Source organism: Oreochromis niloticus, linkage group LG18 (genome assembly GCF_001858045.2).
Source record: "Oreochromis niloticus isolate F11D_XX linkage group LG18, O_niloticus_UMD_NMBU, whole genome shotgun sequence".
Lineage (NCBI taxonomy): Eukaryota > Metazoa > Chordata > Actinopteri > Cichliformes > Cichlidae > Oreochromis > Oreochromis niloticus.
In genome coordinates, this window is record NC_031982.2 from 628,268 (window position 1) to 647,161 (window position 18,894).

At 40.5% G+C, this 18,894-nt stretch overlaps 1 protein-coding gene across 1 annotated transcript in view; it reads left to right on the forward strand.

Annotated features, from left to right (window-relative positions):
- si:ch211-207d6.2 (sickle tail protein) overlaps nt 1-18,894 on the forward strand; it is a 73,772-nt gene that overhangs the window by 2,301 nt on the left and 52,577 nt on the right. Inside the window, exons 2-4 of the mRNA XM_013266811.3 lie at nt 9,758-9,956; nt 14,816-15,014; nt 18,691-18,784. Coding sequence (XP_013122265.1) covers nt 9,845-9,956; nt 14,816-15,014; nt 18,691-18,784 — 405 coding nt within the window. The 5' untranslated portion in view covers nt 9,758-9,844. The remainder of the gene's footprint in view (nt 1-9,757; nt 9,957-14,815; nt 15,015-18,690; nt 18,785-18,894) is intronic.

An 18,894-nucleotide genomic window follows, 5' to 3' on the forward strand; every position in this document is an offset into this window, starting at 1 on the left:
TTTGTTCCCCCGGTTCAAATCACGGACAAACAGTATCCCACAGCTGTTTATGTGTTAAAACCCATTTTGCACAGAGAGGCATTTTTTGAAAAATGTATTGACAGCAATGTTGAATATTATTACACAGGGAAAAAAAAACAACTACACCTAAAATAATTACACCGTGACGCCTCTGCCTTTCTAAATGGAGGGACAGTAACTGCGTGTGTATATGTAAGCGTGTAAAACCTGAAGATAGAGACAAAATACTGTTACTGTTAATCTGACTATCCGCCATTCTGCAATTCATCTCGTGTAAACAATAACGTGGCGCACAGCGTGACGTGAAAAGAGGCACATACCTTTGACGTTGCGTGACGAACTCTGTAATCCTCGTCCACACGTAAACGCAAAAAAGGAGTTTTAAATAATCTCCATTTTCGGTGAATCGCAACACCGTTTACGTGTTGACGAAAAGCCCAAACGCATAGAAACAGATGCGTTTTCAAAAATACCCTTGTAGGTGTGGACGTAGCATAAAAGAGTTATTAGTATATTTTATTACTACCTGTAATTTATTGCCGTTTACTTGTATTTGCTTAATTGTTTACTAAATGTTTGAGGTGTGAAATAAACCGCAATGGAGTTTGTAAACAAAATATGGGTGTGTGTGTTTGGAGGATGTGTTTGTGAGGGGGGGTTAGGTGGTGGGGGGGCGTGAACATTTTTCTTGTAAAAAAAAGGGGGGCCTGGCAAAAAAAGTTTAGGAACCACTGACATAAGATAACAACTGTATGGCTTTGCAGCTAATGCAGCCAACAATGTAGTTTTATGTTGTCTGCCTTTGTCAATTTTGATATTATTTTTCCTCTTTTGTGTTATGACTTTCTTTGTGCTGCTTTGGAGGGGAACCGGGACCTGTGTCCAGGTGAAACTGAGAAGGTACCAGAGGCTAGCTTCTAGGCTGTAGGGAGACTCCCAGTACCTGCGGCATGATATTGTTGGCTTCCAATGTTTTCAACTGAAAATACATTGGGTACTGCCACATAATCGCTATTGTCTCCTAAGATAAGTCACTAGAATAAACTATGGCTTCCCAGATTGCTTTGACACTGTGCACCAAAAACCCTGCCCAGAAACAGCTAGTGGCACACAAAAGAGAGGCATTGAGCTGACCTAGCCTCTAAACTCCCAGATTCTAATGTCATCTGGCAATTACTGGATAAACTAACACACAATCCATAGATGCCCCCAGCTTGCAGCCCACAGGAGGCAATGGTTCTGGCGCCCTGTGTGACAAAGTGGATGAACAGTCGTAAAACTCTCAACTTGTCCCAGAAGTATTGACTTTTGATGATGCCCTCAGGGGTTGGTGCATTGGTGGTTCTTGGTGTCCGGGGCTGGGCGCTCAGGTATGCACCAGCTCACTCCCGGTGGCTACTTGGCGGGGCCTGGTGCCTGTCGTTCGGTCAGGCCTCTTCCGGGGCAAAGGGGGCCCTCGGGCCTCCGGCCTCGGGGCCTGCAACTCGGTTCACTCTGGCACAGCTGGCTGCCGGCAGAGCCGGCGGGCACGCCAGTGCAGCTCCCTCTGGTTTCTGCTCCGTGGCCACTGGGTGACCCCCTCGTCTGGGGATCTCCTCAGCCCTTCCCAGGAGGGTGGCACGGATGCCCCTCCGGTGGTACTCCTTGGGTTCTCGCACTCTGGGGCCTCTGGATGTCTGGAGCCTGGAGCTCCTCCATGCCTGCTTCATGCCCTGGGGGACGGGGCTATGGGCCTCCACACCCTCTAGCAGACCGTTACATGGGGAAACCTTTTGTATACAAGCGCGTTGATCCACACAGGTGTGCACACGGATGTTCACTGTTCGTAGACATAAACTGCACCTTTCTTAGCTGCTACTTCAAAGCACATTGTGCGCTGTCTGTCCTGCGTGCTGCACAACAACTTTCAATATTTAGTATTTACTGCTGTTCACACTTAGCTAGATTAACGTGATGGTGTTGTGTTTAGTATGTTGCTTTGTTTTTGTTTTTGTGTTTTTTGCTTGTCTTCTTTTTCTCTCAACAGGTGATCCAGGAGATTTTTTTTTTCTCTTTGTCTTTGTAAGTGCCCTTTCTCACTGTCCCTTTTCCCTTCTGTTTTTCTTTTCCTTCCTCTCTTTCTTTCTCCCTTTCCTATCCCCCAGTCATGTCTGTCCCATCTGTAACAACTGAAAATAAAATAAATAATCACAACAAAGTTTGATCAAATGGACCAATACGGCAATGCCATGATGATCCATTTGGCAAAATAAATCCATTTGGTATCCTTGTTGGTCTTCAGACAACAATTCTGACGGCTAAAGAACCAAATGGGACAGACAAAAAAAAAAAAAAAAAGAAGTATTGACTTTTTGCACATTAAGCACATTATTTTCTCTATATATTTATTTGCTATGATTTGCTATTGTCAGAATAACATTGCTGCACTGACTATCCCAGGTTTGTTTGTGTAAACATTATGTTGCCAGCAAAATCAAACATTCAGCAAATTAAAGCAAATATTCAGTCACATGTTACTTTATGTTTTATTATGTTGCAGAATTAACTTATTTGTGCATACATACATTGTTTCTTTGTTTTTGGTCTTCATGTAGGTCAGGTGTGGGGAAGGCCCACCCAGACAACATCACACCATCATTATGAATGTAGCAGCTAATGGACTGTAGCTAGATAAAAGATGATTAAGTATTGCAAGCTGAGCAGATCTCAGATGGAATATTGAGCCATGACAGAGCAGATTACATGGAGAAATGCATGGGTTGCTGTCTATACAGAGCAACAGGGGAACCATAGCTGAACTGAGCAAAGAGTCCAGAGTGTGGAGAACTAATCGAGTAAATTAAAAAGTGAACTCTGGAGCGGAGCTGCCAGATCAGAAGAGCAAAGCTAAGGCAGATTAGTGTGGACAGTGGACGAGAGAGAGGGTGCAGGCAGATATGGACAAGATGATAAACTTTGACTTTTCTACTTTTACAATCATATATTATAATGTGTTTCCTACTTTGTTGAAGCAATTGTGAGGTCAGTTTGAAAGAGCAGGAAGTGACTGGTTCATTCTTTCACAGTGAGTGCTCTGTTTTTTTATGCCTATTGTAGTAGAACTAATACCTCTCTTTATCCAAAGTTTGTTAGCAACTTTTCCATAGCACTCTTCTGCTACAATAATGAAATGCCTTAGATGTTGGTATTGTGTTGTTTGTTGTACCCTTTGTTTATTAGTAGGCTCTAAAGTATAGTTTAGCTTCATGCTCTGTAATGAAACAATCTAAAAAATTTAGTCAAATCAATAAAACCTCTAAACCAGGGGTCGGCAACCTTTCTGATGATGTGTGCCATCTAAAATTTCCTCAGAAGTCAATGTGCCATATGATTGCATTAGCAATAAATTTAATAACGCGCTGTATTAACAGTTACAAACTATATAGACCAACTTTATAGAATTATATTAGTTCGCAGATGCTGGCAGCTATCAGCGAATAGTTATCAGCTATTTTGAAACAAAAAAAGACACTTTTTATTAGAGCTGGACGATATGACCCAAAATTCATATCTCGATATTTTTTAGCTGGATGGCGATATAAGATATATATCTCGATATTTTTTTAAAGCCATAAAGTAAGAACAAAAAGAGAGTTCTTAGTCAAAGCTGTGTCCCAGATGTCACACAGGCACTTTTATTAACATACAGCATAGATGTACATGAAAAAAACTACTCAAAAATAAATTATGAGCATTTATTAAATAATGATGCTCTATAAATAAAAGAAAACTGTGTTGTTTTGTGCATAACAAAGAGCTCACAATTGTGCAGTCAAAATGTAAACTAACAGACGCTGAGCATAATAACAAAAACAGATTTCACAGCTGCTCTGTTCCCAACTTCTACTGCGTGACTGACAGCCTGGAGTTTGAAATCCGCTTCGTAACCATGTCTCTGAACAGGAGCCATTTATGGTCCTTATACACACACAGTACGGTAATATTACGTTGAAGCACAGTACGTATTACTCCGCGAGGCTCCTCGGTAGCCGTAATGCTCCGACAATCCATCAAGCGGTGCAGCTCCGTAGCTTACCAAAGTCGAACTAAAACATTGTTTGACAGATTGCTGAGCGCTGTGTATCACATAAAATCGGTTCGCGGTCAGTAAGCACAACCAGAATTCATACAAAAGGCGCGCAGTCAACTTTTGAGAAAATGAAAGGATTTCAGGCCGTGCATGGCGTTAGCGTGGCTAGCTCGTTAGCGTAGTTAGCTCGTTAACACGTTGACGCCGTCCAGCCCCACGCACGGGGCGATACGCAGTAACTCATTAACGGAGATTTGCCGTGTCCATCTTGTCGCTGCCTGCAGGTGAAGCGATGGGGGAGGAGGGGGAGTTGTGTTCAGTGAAGGAGAGGCGAGGTCGAGTAACGCTGCGTAGAGACAAAAGTGGACGAAAGAGAGGCAAACTTGCGGCTCCGCAACTATAATTTTAACGTAACATAGACTATATCGATATAAAGGATATTGTCACATCTTATATCTCGTATAAAAATATATCGATATTTTTAAAAAACTCGATATATCGCCCAGCTCTACTTTTTATCCATAACAAGAACTCCATAAGAGCAAATTAACTATACAACAGAAAATGCAAATGCTATTTATGGTCTCCTCACAACAATGATAAGAAAAATAAACTGGGCCAATGTGGTATATTTGCTAATACAGAGATGCACATGTTAATGTGACCTCTTGTCTCCGAGTGTCCAGCATTCAGATATCTACCTGAGGACACTCTTCATGTGACATCTCCTGGTTTCATCTTCATGTTTCCCTCTCACCACATATCCAAACCGTTATCATGACCAGCAGCTTTACGGCTGTGGCTCCAGCAAACATCAGCTGATAGTAGAAATTAATATTAAATAAATTCTAACAACAGCTGATCAAGCTTAAACGTGCTGCTGTTGTTTAGCGCGACATCCACTGGTTTCCTCTTTCTGGCGCAAAGTGGGCGATGAACAAACAAGAGAGACGGGACTTGCGTCAGAAAAGCTGATCAGCTGATCATTGATCAGTTTCATGATTGAAGGTGCGACAGGAGAGGGAGGGGAGAGAATGAGAGAAGAAGAGGCAGCTGACAGCGTAAAGACGCAGAATAACTCCAGCTTTGTGTCTTTTTCTATTCTAGCTGAAGTCCGGGACAAACTGTGTTCCTTTTCACCTCAATACGAAACGCGTAATATTTTCACTGAATACGGGACGATTCCGTTTTTTACGGGACGGTTAGCAACTCTACTAACTAACCTTATGAATAAAATAAAGTTCACTATCAGTAACATCATAGCACCCACCCAACTGTATAGAAACTCCGTCAGGCTAGCTAGTACGCAGTACGAGTTATTGTAACTGACTGTAAAAAGTCAGCACAACGAAAATAAACTCCACCTAAACTTGGTTTATATCTGACCCAGATAGACTGCAGGTCATAACTTCTTACCTGAAGTTCAGTTCACCTGACGCTCGGACCGGCGGCCACCTCGGGTCTCTCCTCCTCCTGCCTCCCCTTTCCCTCATCCACCTCTGGCCTCTGTGGAAGCTCCGCCATAGCCACCACCAAACAGTTATTTTTACACATCTGCCAGCATCTGGCCAATCCACCACCTTTCATTGTTTATACTGTTACAAAAACAAAAAAAAAAAAAACAACCATCGGCCCATAAAAACGAAATATGCCCGGTGGGCCCGATGGCCAGTCCAGCTATGGTCGTACCATCAGTTAACCCTTCGCATGCCAGCTGTGGCACACATGCCCGGGGTTGCCGACCCCTGCTCTAAACATAATCTTATTTACTTTTTCTGTTAAGTCTAATTTGTAATTGGGATAATTATGATGCAGGATTGGCTCAAAATCTTTGCCAAGGTATTAAATCTTGTATTGAATATTTTCATGAGTATTGTATCGAGTCTGAAATTTTTGTATCCTAACAATCCTATTCTGTAATGCTCTTTTTTAGGTGTAGTGGCGATTCCATTATTTGTCAAACCAACCATCCAACAATTTAAAATAAATGACCCACTGCTGCACTGTGGTGATATTTCGTATGTAGGCAAAACAATTCCAATGTCCAAAACTTGAAAATTTATTTAGCCAGTTTGACCAGCAATAAACAAAGATAAATTTTGATTGTTTTCTGCTGCTTCTCCTGCTCCGGTAAAAAAAAACATATCCCGGGGTGGCTATAGCTCAGGAGGCAGAGCAGATCATCTACTGATCGGAAAGTTGGTGGTTCGATCCGTGGCTTCCCCTAGTCTGCATGCCAAATATTCTTGGACAAGATATTAACCCCAAGTTGCTCAAATGTGTGTGAATGGTAGTTAGCACTTCAAAGCATAGAAACAGTGCTTGCATGATTGGTCGAATGTGGCATGTTGTAAAAAGTGTTTTGAGTTCTCCAGGAGAGTAGAAAAGAGCTATATAAGAATCAATTCATTTGCCCACCCCAGGGCATGCTGGTCCTATACCATTCCGTTTACTTATAGAAGATGGCCCTATAGTTCTTTGTGGCTGACTTAAAAAAATAAAAAATATAACAAATACCTAAGTATTCACAGTATTTAGATATCACCCTGGGTCAACACACCTGTATGATTAGTTCGTTACAAGACCTCTGGAGAACTTCAGGACATGTTTTGGAGGCCATTTAGCCATTTGAATCAGCTGTGTTGGATCAAGGACACATCTAAAACCTGCAAGACACCGGCCCTCGAAGCCTGGAGTTGCCCACTCTTGCTATAATTGGTTGTCCTTCTAGAAGTGTTCCGCAGAGCAACACTAGAGTACTGTCAGAGTGACCATCAGGTTCTTGGTCATATATCTGACTAAGATCCTCCTATCCCGATCACACAGACTGGAGGGTAGCCAGCTCTAGGAAAAGTCCTGGTGGTTCCACAGTACAAACCACCATGCGTATTGGGACCTTCCTTGCTGCAGACATTTTTCTGTACCCTTCACTGGATCTGTGTCTCAATACAAGCCTTTCTTAAAGGTCTACAGACAATTCCGTGGACTTCATGGCTTGATTTGTGCTCTAACATGCACTGTCAACTACAGGACCGACAGCTATGTGCTGCCTGTGTGCTGCGTGATTTTTCTAATTAAATGTGATTGCAGGTTTGTGGTGGATGTAAAGATGTGCTGGCACTTTCTGAAGCATGATGTGCTGCAGCTGTTTTGTGTGCGCACGTGTGTGTGTGTGTGTGTGTGTGTGTGTGTGTGTATTTAAATATATATTAGTGTTGTCAAATTATTAAAATTTTTAATCAGATTCATCACAGGGTTGCTGTAGATTAATTTGATTAATCATGATTAAATATCATTTATTTTTAACCTATATTAATCGTATTTCATTTTGCATGTGCAAACAGACTCAAGCGGATGACTGAGCCACGCGATGGTTTTACCATCATTGTTGCTAACGTCAACGCATAAAGACTGTCGCTTGTCTGTCCATAGTGTGGTTATATTAAATATAAGAGAAAGAGAGAACTTCTACAGTGTTCTACAATTCTACAGTGACCATCAAAACGATGAAAAAATATTGCCATAAAAAGTTTATTTTGCGACAACACGAAACAAACGATAACCTAATATGCAACAATTGACGTTTTCATATCGTCATCCGATATATATCGTTATATCGAACAGCCCTACAGAACATGTTTATTGAACATCTTGGCATTCATGTTTACAAAAAGCTTTCTGTAAACATTTATCCACATTAATGTGGCCCTGTTACTGAGACAAACTAACTTGTTGACATTGTCCGAGAGGAGAGCTGACCGCTTCTTATTTACAGTGTTGCCTGCAACTGAGAACAGTCTCTCACACAGAATAGTGGTTGCAGGAGTGGCCAGATATTTGCAAGCCAGCAGTGCCAGCTTGTCATGAGCTCCTGAATGAGCTACAGAATCAAATGCATGATTATGTCAGGCAGCAGCTCCTCATCTGATTCATCTGTAAAGGACTCATTTTCTTGGGTGGCTCATCTTCACAAGTCTGTTGAGGTGGGGATTGATCATGCAGCAGTCTTCCAAGTGTGGGCCACACCCTCTCTCTGTCACTCTTGGGGAGGCACTTCAAGTCCTTGAATCGAGCATCCAAAGCTGTTGCAATCTTGAGCCATTCATTGTTGATAAATTTTTCTTGACGGGAGGTTAGGTGTTCTTGGAATGCTGTTTTAAACCTAGTTACATATGCAGAGTCATCATCAGAGGTTTCCATTACACGATGCAAGTGGGAGAGGGCAGGCAGTACCACTGAGCAGGAAACATAGGATTCCCCACCCAGAATCTCAGTTACATACATGCAGTAAAAACACACAAACAGAGGAAGAGATGGAAGAACAACAAAATGGTTATTAAAATAAGAAATGGATTTTCTTTAATCAATTAATTAAAAAAAATTTTTTATTTCATTCTTGTGGCATCAGCATCACAAGTTTGTGGCTCTGCTGGATCAATGGCTCCTTCCGCTCCCCCAGGGTTGTTTGTCGTGTTTCCAGCTCTGGGGCGTTGGTTGGAATATGTTTGAATTGGCCAACAATTTTCTGAAACCTGGACAAATCCACTGTCACCAAGACTCACAGTGATGCATCTCTGTAAGATGTGAGTCACACAAGGCATATGCTCAAATGGCAAAGGTTTAGCTGCAGCTGTTATGTTTCGTGGACAATCAATCCCTACAGTTGTTAAGAAATGTTCAGCACATGCCTCTGCGAAGTGACGCTCCTCTGTCTTCATTATTCTCAATGCAAGCGACTTTAATTCCTATGCGCAGTAATTAGTTGTGCAGTAATGTCAAGATAGTTACTGTTACTGTCCAGTAGTCACCTGACAGGGTGACACGTTTGGCTGCAGCTAAATTCTCTTGTTTTTTTCCTTTTCAGTGTCATAGAGCCCATTAATTTTTGACATTATTGTGCTTCTTGTTGGAGCCTTGTACAATGCATCTTGAAAGGTAACTTGCAAAACCTTTGTAAGGGCTGTGTCCTCGACGATATTAATAGTTCTGCAGTTTGTTGCAATCTACTTGCCAGTTGTGTCTGTCAATTTGTCTGAGGTAGACTTACTGAGGCCCCAATGCTCAGTGAGAGTGGTTTGCCGCAAGCTGGGCGACACGTTAGCCAAAGTGCTAGCAGCATCCCCAAGTAGCATATGCGTTGCATTAATGTGATATTTTTACCCTGGAAGTGCTTCAGTAAAAAGAAAATTCCTTCCTGCACAATGTGCATAGTACTTTATGTCGGTCAACTGTTCCGTCTTGTTTTTTTTTAATTAAAATTTTCTATCAAAAGAGCCAATGTGCTGTTTATCATCTTCCATATTGAGTTGACTGGTTCTGCTGACCGTCACTACCAGATCAACTGCCCATTTGCGCATGTGCCAAGATAACTGTATTGGAACAAACTGCCCAAAATGCGTTGACAGGGACATTTCAGGGATTTTGAGTTATTCTGTGGGTGTTCTGCAAATGGTTAATTGCGTTAAAAAATGTAATCAGATTAGTCATGATGATGGATTAATCTGCGTTAACGTGTTAATTTTGACAGCCCTAATATATATGGATATATATGTTCCTTAACATAAGATTTGATTAGTAGTAGAAGCACTTTTTAAACATTTTTTTTTTTTTTACCATTTTCTCCTCTCTCCCATAATCATAATCTTTTTGCTTTTTTTTTCAATCCAGGTAAGGAGTCCCTGGTTTATTGACAATCCCCAAGGTGCTGGTGTCCCACACTTGGTGAAAGAGCAGAACAGGCTGGTTTCAAGTAGCATGTCTGGTGGAGAGATGATACCCCTATCTGCTGCCTTTACAAGGGGCTCTAAGGCCAGAGCAAGTCTACCTGTAGGCCGCTCAAGTGGTCAGACAAGAGGTTGGCCGTTAGGTATGTAGACACATCTAAATAAATCTGTTCAATAACACTGTATGAAACAGTTTACTTCTTAACTGGTTTGGACAACACATATGAATATCCTGCAGAAGCTGTATGGAAAATATGGTCATGAAAATGCTGTCAGGATCCAATTTATAATAAAATACCATATTCCCAGATCACTTCCATCTCTCTTTAAAACATTTATTTTTAGAAGACATAATGATACAATGAACACACACACACACACACATTAAAAAAAAACATAGCCGGGGGTGGGGGGAATGTTGGGTAAGCCTAGTGCCTGCCCCGAATCCAGATATATGGGAAGGCTTGCTTAAAGAAGGCATCTGGTGTAAAATCTTGGCCAAATTAAACATCTAGATCATAGAGCATAAAATTTCCACAATGACCACCTCCAGTGTTGTTGGCTGTTGTTTGCCAAAGACAAAGAAAGAAGAAAGGTGGAATGCATCCTCAGACATTATCGTCCGGGTAAGAAAATCACAGAAAGTTGATTCTGTTTATCTGGACTCCAACTCTTTGTGTGGCAAGAGACCTGATGGAAGGGAAGCAAAACCAGGAGCATTGGAGTTGGAAGTTGGTCTACAATTTTGTATATTAGAAGAGAAATGAATTGGGGTAATCTTGAAGGTAGAACAAGTGAATAGAGTTGTGGAGGTGATGAGATTGTCAGACAGGATCATCAGTTTGAAGCTGAAAACTGAAGAGGTGATGTTGAACGTTGACTGTGTATTCCTCACAATCTGGATGTTGGTTAGAAGTTGGAGAGAGTGGTGACTGGAGTGTTGGGCAGGTGTGGTGTTAAAGTGAGAAGGGGTTTCTCATCACCATGGAAATGATTCTGCGATCATCCACCAGTGCTGAATTCTGTGGACATCGAGGTGTTTTTGCATTGCTGAGGTTACCAGTGCTTTCTTTCTTTCTTGGGATGCACCCGTCAATTTTTCAATTACAGTGGTCCCTCGCTATAACGCAGTTTACCTCGCAAAATGTGTTTTCTGAAATTTTGCATGCTTTTTTTTTTTTTTTTTTTTTTTTTTTTTTTACAGAGCATTGTGTTCTGCGTCCTGATTGGCTATAGACCATTGTCAATCAATGGTTGCTCTGTTCCCATGTTTTGGACCTGAAAACAGAGTTTGTTGTTTGGTTTCATTCTATAATACTGGACTTATTTTTCTACGAAGGTTTGAACTTTGAGGCTGTTTAAACAAGAGAGAAAATGTTCATGCTTGTCTGAGAAAATTGTATTAAGCGTGTAGTGAGGGGTTTTAAACCCTTAAAACATCTATAATAATTGTAAAAAATAAAGCTGACTAGTTCGCGGATTTCACTTATCGCGGGTTACTTTTAGAATGTAACTCCCGCGATAAACGAGGGGCCACTGTACTGTGGTGCCTTTAAAAAGAGGGTGGCACATGTTAACGAGCTGAAACTCCTAAACTCTTCATCTAATTTGAGTGTAGACTCAAATGAAAGCTGAGAGTGTAAACATTATATCCATGCCCATTATATAACTTATAATTGGAATATGTTTCAGTAAACAGATAAAAAAACAAAACTTGTGTCAATGTCCAAATACGTTTGAACACAGTGTCCAAATGTATTTGGACACTAACTGTATTTGCCTATACAAACCAACAGCCATGTTTCTATCCAGGCACTAGTGAATTGTCCCAGAGATGTACAGTCGTGGGGAGATAAACTTTTGGGCAACCCAAAAGACAAGTTTCTTTTAACTAAGGCTCCTTAGTAAGGTGAAGGCCTGCCTCGCTTTTATTACCTCTCATCTTAATTACCCTAACTCTTTATATGTTGGCTCTGATCAGTTCTTACTTCAGTGTTCAAAATGCAGAAGTTTGCCTTTTGACAGGAAAGAAAAGGTGTGATCACATTACACCTATACTGGCACCCTAACACTGGCTTCAAGTCCATTTCAGTTATCCAGTTTAAAATGTTATTACTTGTTTTTAAGAGTCTCAATGGTTTGGTGCCACGTTACTTAACAGAACTTTTGAAACCCTATGTAGGGTAATTTCCAATAAACCAAGTTCAAAAAAAGGAGTTATCCAGAACTGCCTGTGCACACGGTCAAAAAACCGTGAGACTCCTAACCTCTCTGTCCATGCTCCTCCCCTTCACCCTCACACAGGGTTTCATGCTGCTATTGCACTTACATACTTAAAGTGAGAGGCACCCCTCTTTAGGTTCCAATCCCAAACAGTGACATAACATTACTTTATGTAAACACAACATATATTTTCATATTTATTAATCCTGAAAAGATGACTTATGTAATGAATCTATGAATTATAAAACAAACATGAACTCAATCGTAAATAAAAATATAAAGCAGATGTCTGGTGGCTACACCCTATAACCCTACCAGAGCACTGATTTCCACTTCACCTAAGATGAGATCCAAGTTTAAAAGCAGACGCGATAGCCTTTTCAGTGGTGGCTCCTAATATTTGGAACAACTTATCTTTTTACATTAGCTGTCCACTTTCCCAGTCATTTTAAAAGACTTTTAAAAACCTATTTTTGCTTGCTTTCAGGTTTAGTTGAGCAGAATATCCTGGCTTTTTATTCAATCAGTTTTATTTACTACTTTTATTTGATTTTCAGTTCATATTTATTGTTAATTTAGTGACTGTTTCTATTCAGTGTATATTTTATATAACTTGTACGAGACTTTGGTCAACAGATGTTGTTTAAAACATGCTATATAACTAAACTTTGACTTGACTTGACTTGCGGGTGCACAAAGAAGGACTACATCTTATGCAGAAGGTACAGTATGAAAGAAATAATGGATTGCAATGTGGTGTTGGGGGCTCTGGGTGATAAAGTAAAGTTGAGTTGCTAAGGTAAATTGCCAAGAAGGTGTTTGTTATATCCGCTGGACAAAGTAGGAAGTACAGAAAAAGAAAGCAGTTAGCAAATGAAAAGTCAGGGAGATTAAGGGAGTAGACAGTAGTACTGGGAAACTAGGCATATGGCAGAAAGAAGTGACAACGGCAAGGAAAAAGACTTGAGTGAGTTGTATGCGAGACTGAACACTAAGGAAGAAAAGGACTTGTATCTATTGGCTAGACAATAAGATCAAGCTGTAAAGGATGTGTAGCAGGTTAGAGTGTTTAAGGACAAAGATGGAAATGTTCAAACAAGTCAAGAGAGTGTGCCGAGAAGGAGTACATAGAGGAGTTGATGAATGTGTAAAACTAGGGAGAAATGAATAAATCAGGAAGTGGAGAGGATTAGTAAGTGGGAAGTGAGGGCAGCTATGAAGAGGATGAAAAATGGAAAGGCAGATGTTTCAGATGATATACCTGTGGAAGTCAGGATATGTATTAATTCTTTAACCAGACTGTTTAACACAGTGTTGGAGAGTGGGAAAAAGAGTGTACTGGTTTTCAAGAACAAGTTTGATACTACAGTTCTGCACAAGGGTGAAGAACTTTACATCCAATTTTCTTCCTAACACAACAACAAAGGCATTTGTCTCCCGCACTGGAATCAAACCAGCAACCTTTTGCTTGCTAATCAAACGTGTTAAGCATTACACAGTTGGAGGTATTAGAGTTGTAGCTGCAGAAATCACTTTAAAAACAAGTTTCACTTTATCAAGTTACCAACTGAAGTAACATTAATCCTGGCAGCTAATTTGACTGCTGAGGTTTCTCCTAGCAGCAGTTCTGTTAGACAGACAGTGTTGCAGTGGTTAACTCAGTCATTCCACAGCTAAAAGGCCTGTAGGTCTGAACCTTCCTCGGGTTTTGTGGAGTTTGCATGTTCTCTATGTTCCTGATACTTTCAAGTTTCTTATCTCACTGTTTGAAAACTGTATGTTAATTATCAGGTTAATTGCTGATTACAATCAGACATAACTAAGTATGTGTCACGGCTGGGGCAGCAGTCGTATGGTGTTACGAGAAAAGGACCCAAAATGCAGGAACTGACTGGGGTGCAAGTGAGTGTTTATTTACAGTGACGGCGAAGTACAAAAACAGGAAATAAGGAACAGGGAGCTACTAAAGCCTAGACTGGGAAAAACTAATAAACAAACCTGAAAACATAAGGACACAGGATGATACACGGAGATGACATGGAGAAAGCAGGGCAGAGAGACGCGGAGAAACACTGAATAACACAGACGAACCGACAAGGATCACAGGCAGGCACACACTATAAATACACACAAGGTAATTAGGGAATGACACACCAGAGGAGAACACAGCTGAACCTAATAGACACGACGAGACACAGACCTTCAAAGTAAAACAGGAAATTCACAAACTGTTCTACAACACTAACTCAGGGACACGAACAGAGCACAGGAGGGAGAACACTAAAACACTAAACACAAGAACCAAACCCTAAGAACTAATACAAAATAAGAATTAACACAAAACATAAGATGATACCAAAATGAAACACAAAACACTGGGTCAAACGACCCAGGACCATGACAGTATGCATATGAGACAAATTGAGTGCATAGGATAAAGTAGCTCGTGAATCACTGGGATTTAAATAATCTCTCAACATGAATCTATTCATACCTGCAAGCTCTTGTGTTGGAGCTTGAAGGTTTTGTTTATAAGCTGTCTTCTTCATAAGCCATTGAGAAGAAAGCACCTGTACCCTATTTAATTTAAAGATTTTGTTGTGGATTATGTATCTTATGTTGTATATGGCTAAATATATTAAACAAAACATCAAAAATATTTATTTTAGCTGTCACTCATCAGTTTGTGTATTAAGATTTGAAGATGTTTCAGCACCATCATTGTACGGTTCTGACACAGACTGATGCCCCCTCTTCCTGCCTGTTTGTGCTGTGTCAGGTGTGCTGTTCCTGCAGTATGGGGAGGAAACAAAGAAAGTCTGGGTGCCCACAGAAATCAGCAGTCAGGATGCTCTTCGGGCTTTGTTTGTTACCGCTTTCCCTCAACAGCTCACCATGAAGATGCTACAGTCTCCAAACATGGCCATCTACATCAAAGATACCACCCGCAATGTTTACTATGACCTGGAGGATATTAGGTGAGGGTGGTACTGAGAATGATATACACAGTTACATAGTTGTGCTCATAAGTTTGCATACCCTGTCAGAATTTGTGACTTTTTTGGGCCATTTTTTTGTTTTAGAGAATATGAATGCTAATGGAAAAACTTTTTACTCGCTCGTGGTTAGTGGTTGGGTGAAACCATCTATATAAAAATGTATTTATAATGACAACACACACAATCGGGGTGTTAAACTAATTTTACATCATGTACACATACAGCCCACTTTGATCTTAAGCAGGCAGCACCAGTGACACTCCCCTTTCTGTCAGTGTAAAAAAATTACGTATTTAACTGTTTTTCTACATGATAAAGCGAGAAATGTGTCTGTACGACTCTTTGGAGTTAGGTTGTTTTAAAAAAAAAAAATCAGTGAAAAACAGAAATTTTTCCTATTTTTACAAAGTTAGAGCGGTTTTGTTAGAGACATAGGTAAGCGTTTTGCAATTTGGAATAGTTTGTGAAAGCTGAAATTTCTTTGGTACTGAATTACACGTTTTTCTCCTCTTTGCAATCTTCTCTGAAGAGTGGCAACATGGGAGCCTCAAAACAACTCTCAAATGACCTGAAAACAAAGATTGTTCAACATCATGGTTTAGGGGAAGGATACAAAAAGCTATCTCAGAGATTTCAGCTGCCAGTTTCCACTGTGAGGAACATAGTGAGGAAGTTGAAGACCACAGGCACAGTTCAAGTTAAGACCCGAAGTGGCAGGTCAAGAAAAATCTTAGATAAGCAGAGGCGAGGGATGGTGAGAATGGTCATAGTCAACCCACAGACCAGCTCCAAAGACCTACAACATCATCTTGCAGCAGATGGTGTCACTGTGCATCGTTCAACTATTCAGCGCACTTTGGACAAGGAGATGCTGTATGGGAAAGTGATGCAGAAGAAGCCTTTTCTGCGCACATGCCACAAACAGAGTCGGTGGAGGTATCCTAAAGCACATTTGGACAAGCCAGCTTCATTTTGGAATAAAGTGCTGTATGGACTAATGAAACTAAAATTTAGTTATTTGGACATAGAAAAAGGCGGTATGCATGGCAGGAACAGAACACAGCATTCCAAGAGACACACTTGCTACCCACAGTAAAATGTGGTGGTGGTTCCATCATGCTGTGGGACTGTGTGGCCAGTGCAGGTACTGGGAATCTTGTTAAAGTTGAGCGTCGCATGGATTCCAGTCAATACCAGCAGATTCTTGAGAACAATGTTCAAGAATCAGTGACAGAATCAAGAATCAGTGAAGTTGAAGCTGCGCCGGGGCCGGATTTTTCAACAAGACAACGAACCTCAACACTGCTCAAACTCTACTAAGCCATTCATGCAGAGGAACAAGTACAGCATTCTGAAATGGCCATCTCAGTCCCAATACCTGAATATTATTGAAAATCTATGGTGTGACTTAAAGCGGCTGTCCATGCTTGGAAACCATCAAACCTGACTGAACTGGAGATGTTTTGTAAAGAAGGATGGTCCAAAATACCTTCAACCAGAATCCAGACTCTCATTGGAAGCTATAGGAAGCATTTAGAGGCTGTTATTTCTGTAAAAGGAGGATCTGGGTACATGGTTGGCCCCCTGATCCGACTCCTCCTTGCCGCTGGTCCATGGGCTGGGGACGCAGATGGTCGTGGCCAATCCCCACTTACCGGCCGCAGGGGGAGGGAGTAGGCTAGGCCAGATGGCTCCCCGGCTTAGATTGGGCGATGGGAGTATGTGGCAGGGTGTGGCTTGCAGGGGAGGCTGAGAGACACCGGAGCTCCATCAGCCAATTACGTCTCCCCTATTAAAGAATGTACCGGGACATGAGTTGTTGTTTTGTGTGTGGCTAGCAGCTGAAAAGCTGCGGCTGAGTGTTAGAGAAAAGAGCAACCAAATAATGAAGTGTCGAAACTGGAACTATGTGGTCAGGTCCGTCATTCATGTCACACAGTCCATTTTTCTTCAAGTGCTTCCTTTTATGTATCTTGAAACACCCAATCCACTTTCTTTTTTTCAGAGAGTCCCGTATGTCAACTGAAGTTATTTGTGGGTTTTTTCTTGCATCCCGAACAAGTTTTGTGGCAGTTTCGGTTGAAATTTTTGTCTCCATAGATTACAACAGAATTTTTCAACTTCGTTGTTTGAACACTGCTGATTGGCGCTGTCAATTGCCTGGATATCTTTTATTATATCCTTTTTCCTGTTTCATAAAGTTCAACTATCTTCTCCCACAGATCCTTTAATAATTCTTTTGCTTTCCCTGTGGCTCAGAATTCAACATCAGTGCAGCACTGCGTGTTTGTCAGCAGCCCAGAAACTCACTGACTTTTTATACACAAACTAATTATAAGCAAACAGATCACAGACTGGTTACCTTTATTATTAAAACTTTCATGGTATATAAACATTGATCATAGTCATTTTGGTAGTTTCTGTCGTCATTATGATTTAAAAAGGGTATACTTGATAATAAATGGTTTGTCCCAACCACTAATCATGACTGAAAAAGTTTTTGTATTATCAGTCATCTCTGGAAAATGGCCCAAAAATTACAAATTCTGCCACAGTATGTACACTTACGAGCACAACTGTTTGCAAACAAATCACAATCCCCTCTGTCCTTTTTACTCATTAATGAAGTCAGATTATCTGTCAGTGTGTTTTGTTATATTGCTCTTACATTTACTAAAGATGAAAAATTCTGAAGCTCTAAGATTTTGATGTCAGTTGTAAATTGAGGAAACATTTTTTTCACTTTTGTCATCTTTAATTCATACAGTTTTCCTTAATCTTGTTTTTAGCACTAAACCTTACATACCCAGTCTGGCAGCTACACTTTTTGCTTCTTGTCAAATTCAAAAGGATTAAGAACCCTGAGGTTAAAAGGCTTCATCATTCAAAAAAGCATACACTTCATGGAGTGCTCTAAATGGTTTGTATGCTCCATCCCCTCCTGTACCTAGAGATAATGTCACTCTCAATATCATCTCCTTTCAGTTACAGAGCCCCCCACCTTGTACATTCCCTCTACATTAGTATTAAAGCTTATAGAGTCTGACGATTTCCAGTGCTACATTAATTAATGCTTCAATTCTGAAAGTATGACATGCAACAGCTACCGATGGTAGTTAGGACCTGAAGACATGTTTCGATAATGCTCCGTCTAATAAATGGCATTTCTACTACACATAGGTTCTCCGTGTTATTTCATTTCTAGTTGCTGATGTTCATGTTCATTGTTTTGTTTTTGTTTCTTGCAGAAAAGTATACTTTTATGAATTTGTGAGCATAAGACTTGCTCACAGCGTTTTAGGTTTAGGCAGCAAAAGGAAATCAATTTGCCTTATATATCAACAACAACTGAATTGAAGTAGACAGCAAAATGTTAACAATTGCATCCTGAACATCACAATGATAAACTAAATAAAACTGTTCTCAAAATTTAGACCACCCCTTTATTTTAAAGTACACACTGCACAGCCATGAGACTTGTTTTGACCTTTTCAAACAACATGTCTGATCCATTTAATGACTCAGTGATTTCAGCATACCAGAACTTAAGCTAAATATTTAATGTTTCATATTTGTGAAAACTGATTCTGTTCACCTTTTGTAGAACTTGCTACACACATTGATTTGTCACATCATGCAAATCTGTTGCTTCTAGAAACATCACCCCCAACTCCTTCCTGAAGGTGTATCATAAAGACCCTGAACATGTGTTCAAACATCATGCCAAGTCTGCCAGTGTTGGAGGAAAGGTGAGTCAGTCAGCCTACTGTTTTTTTTTTTTTCCCCAGTTTAATGCATTGTGGTTTATTTTCTCCACAGAAAATGTTACATGCAATAAGTCTTTAATATTTACAGTATA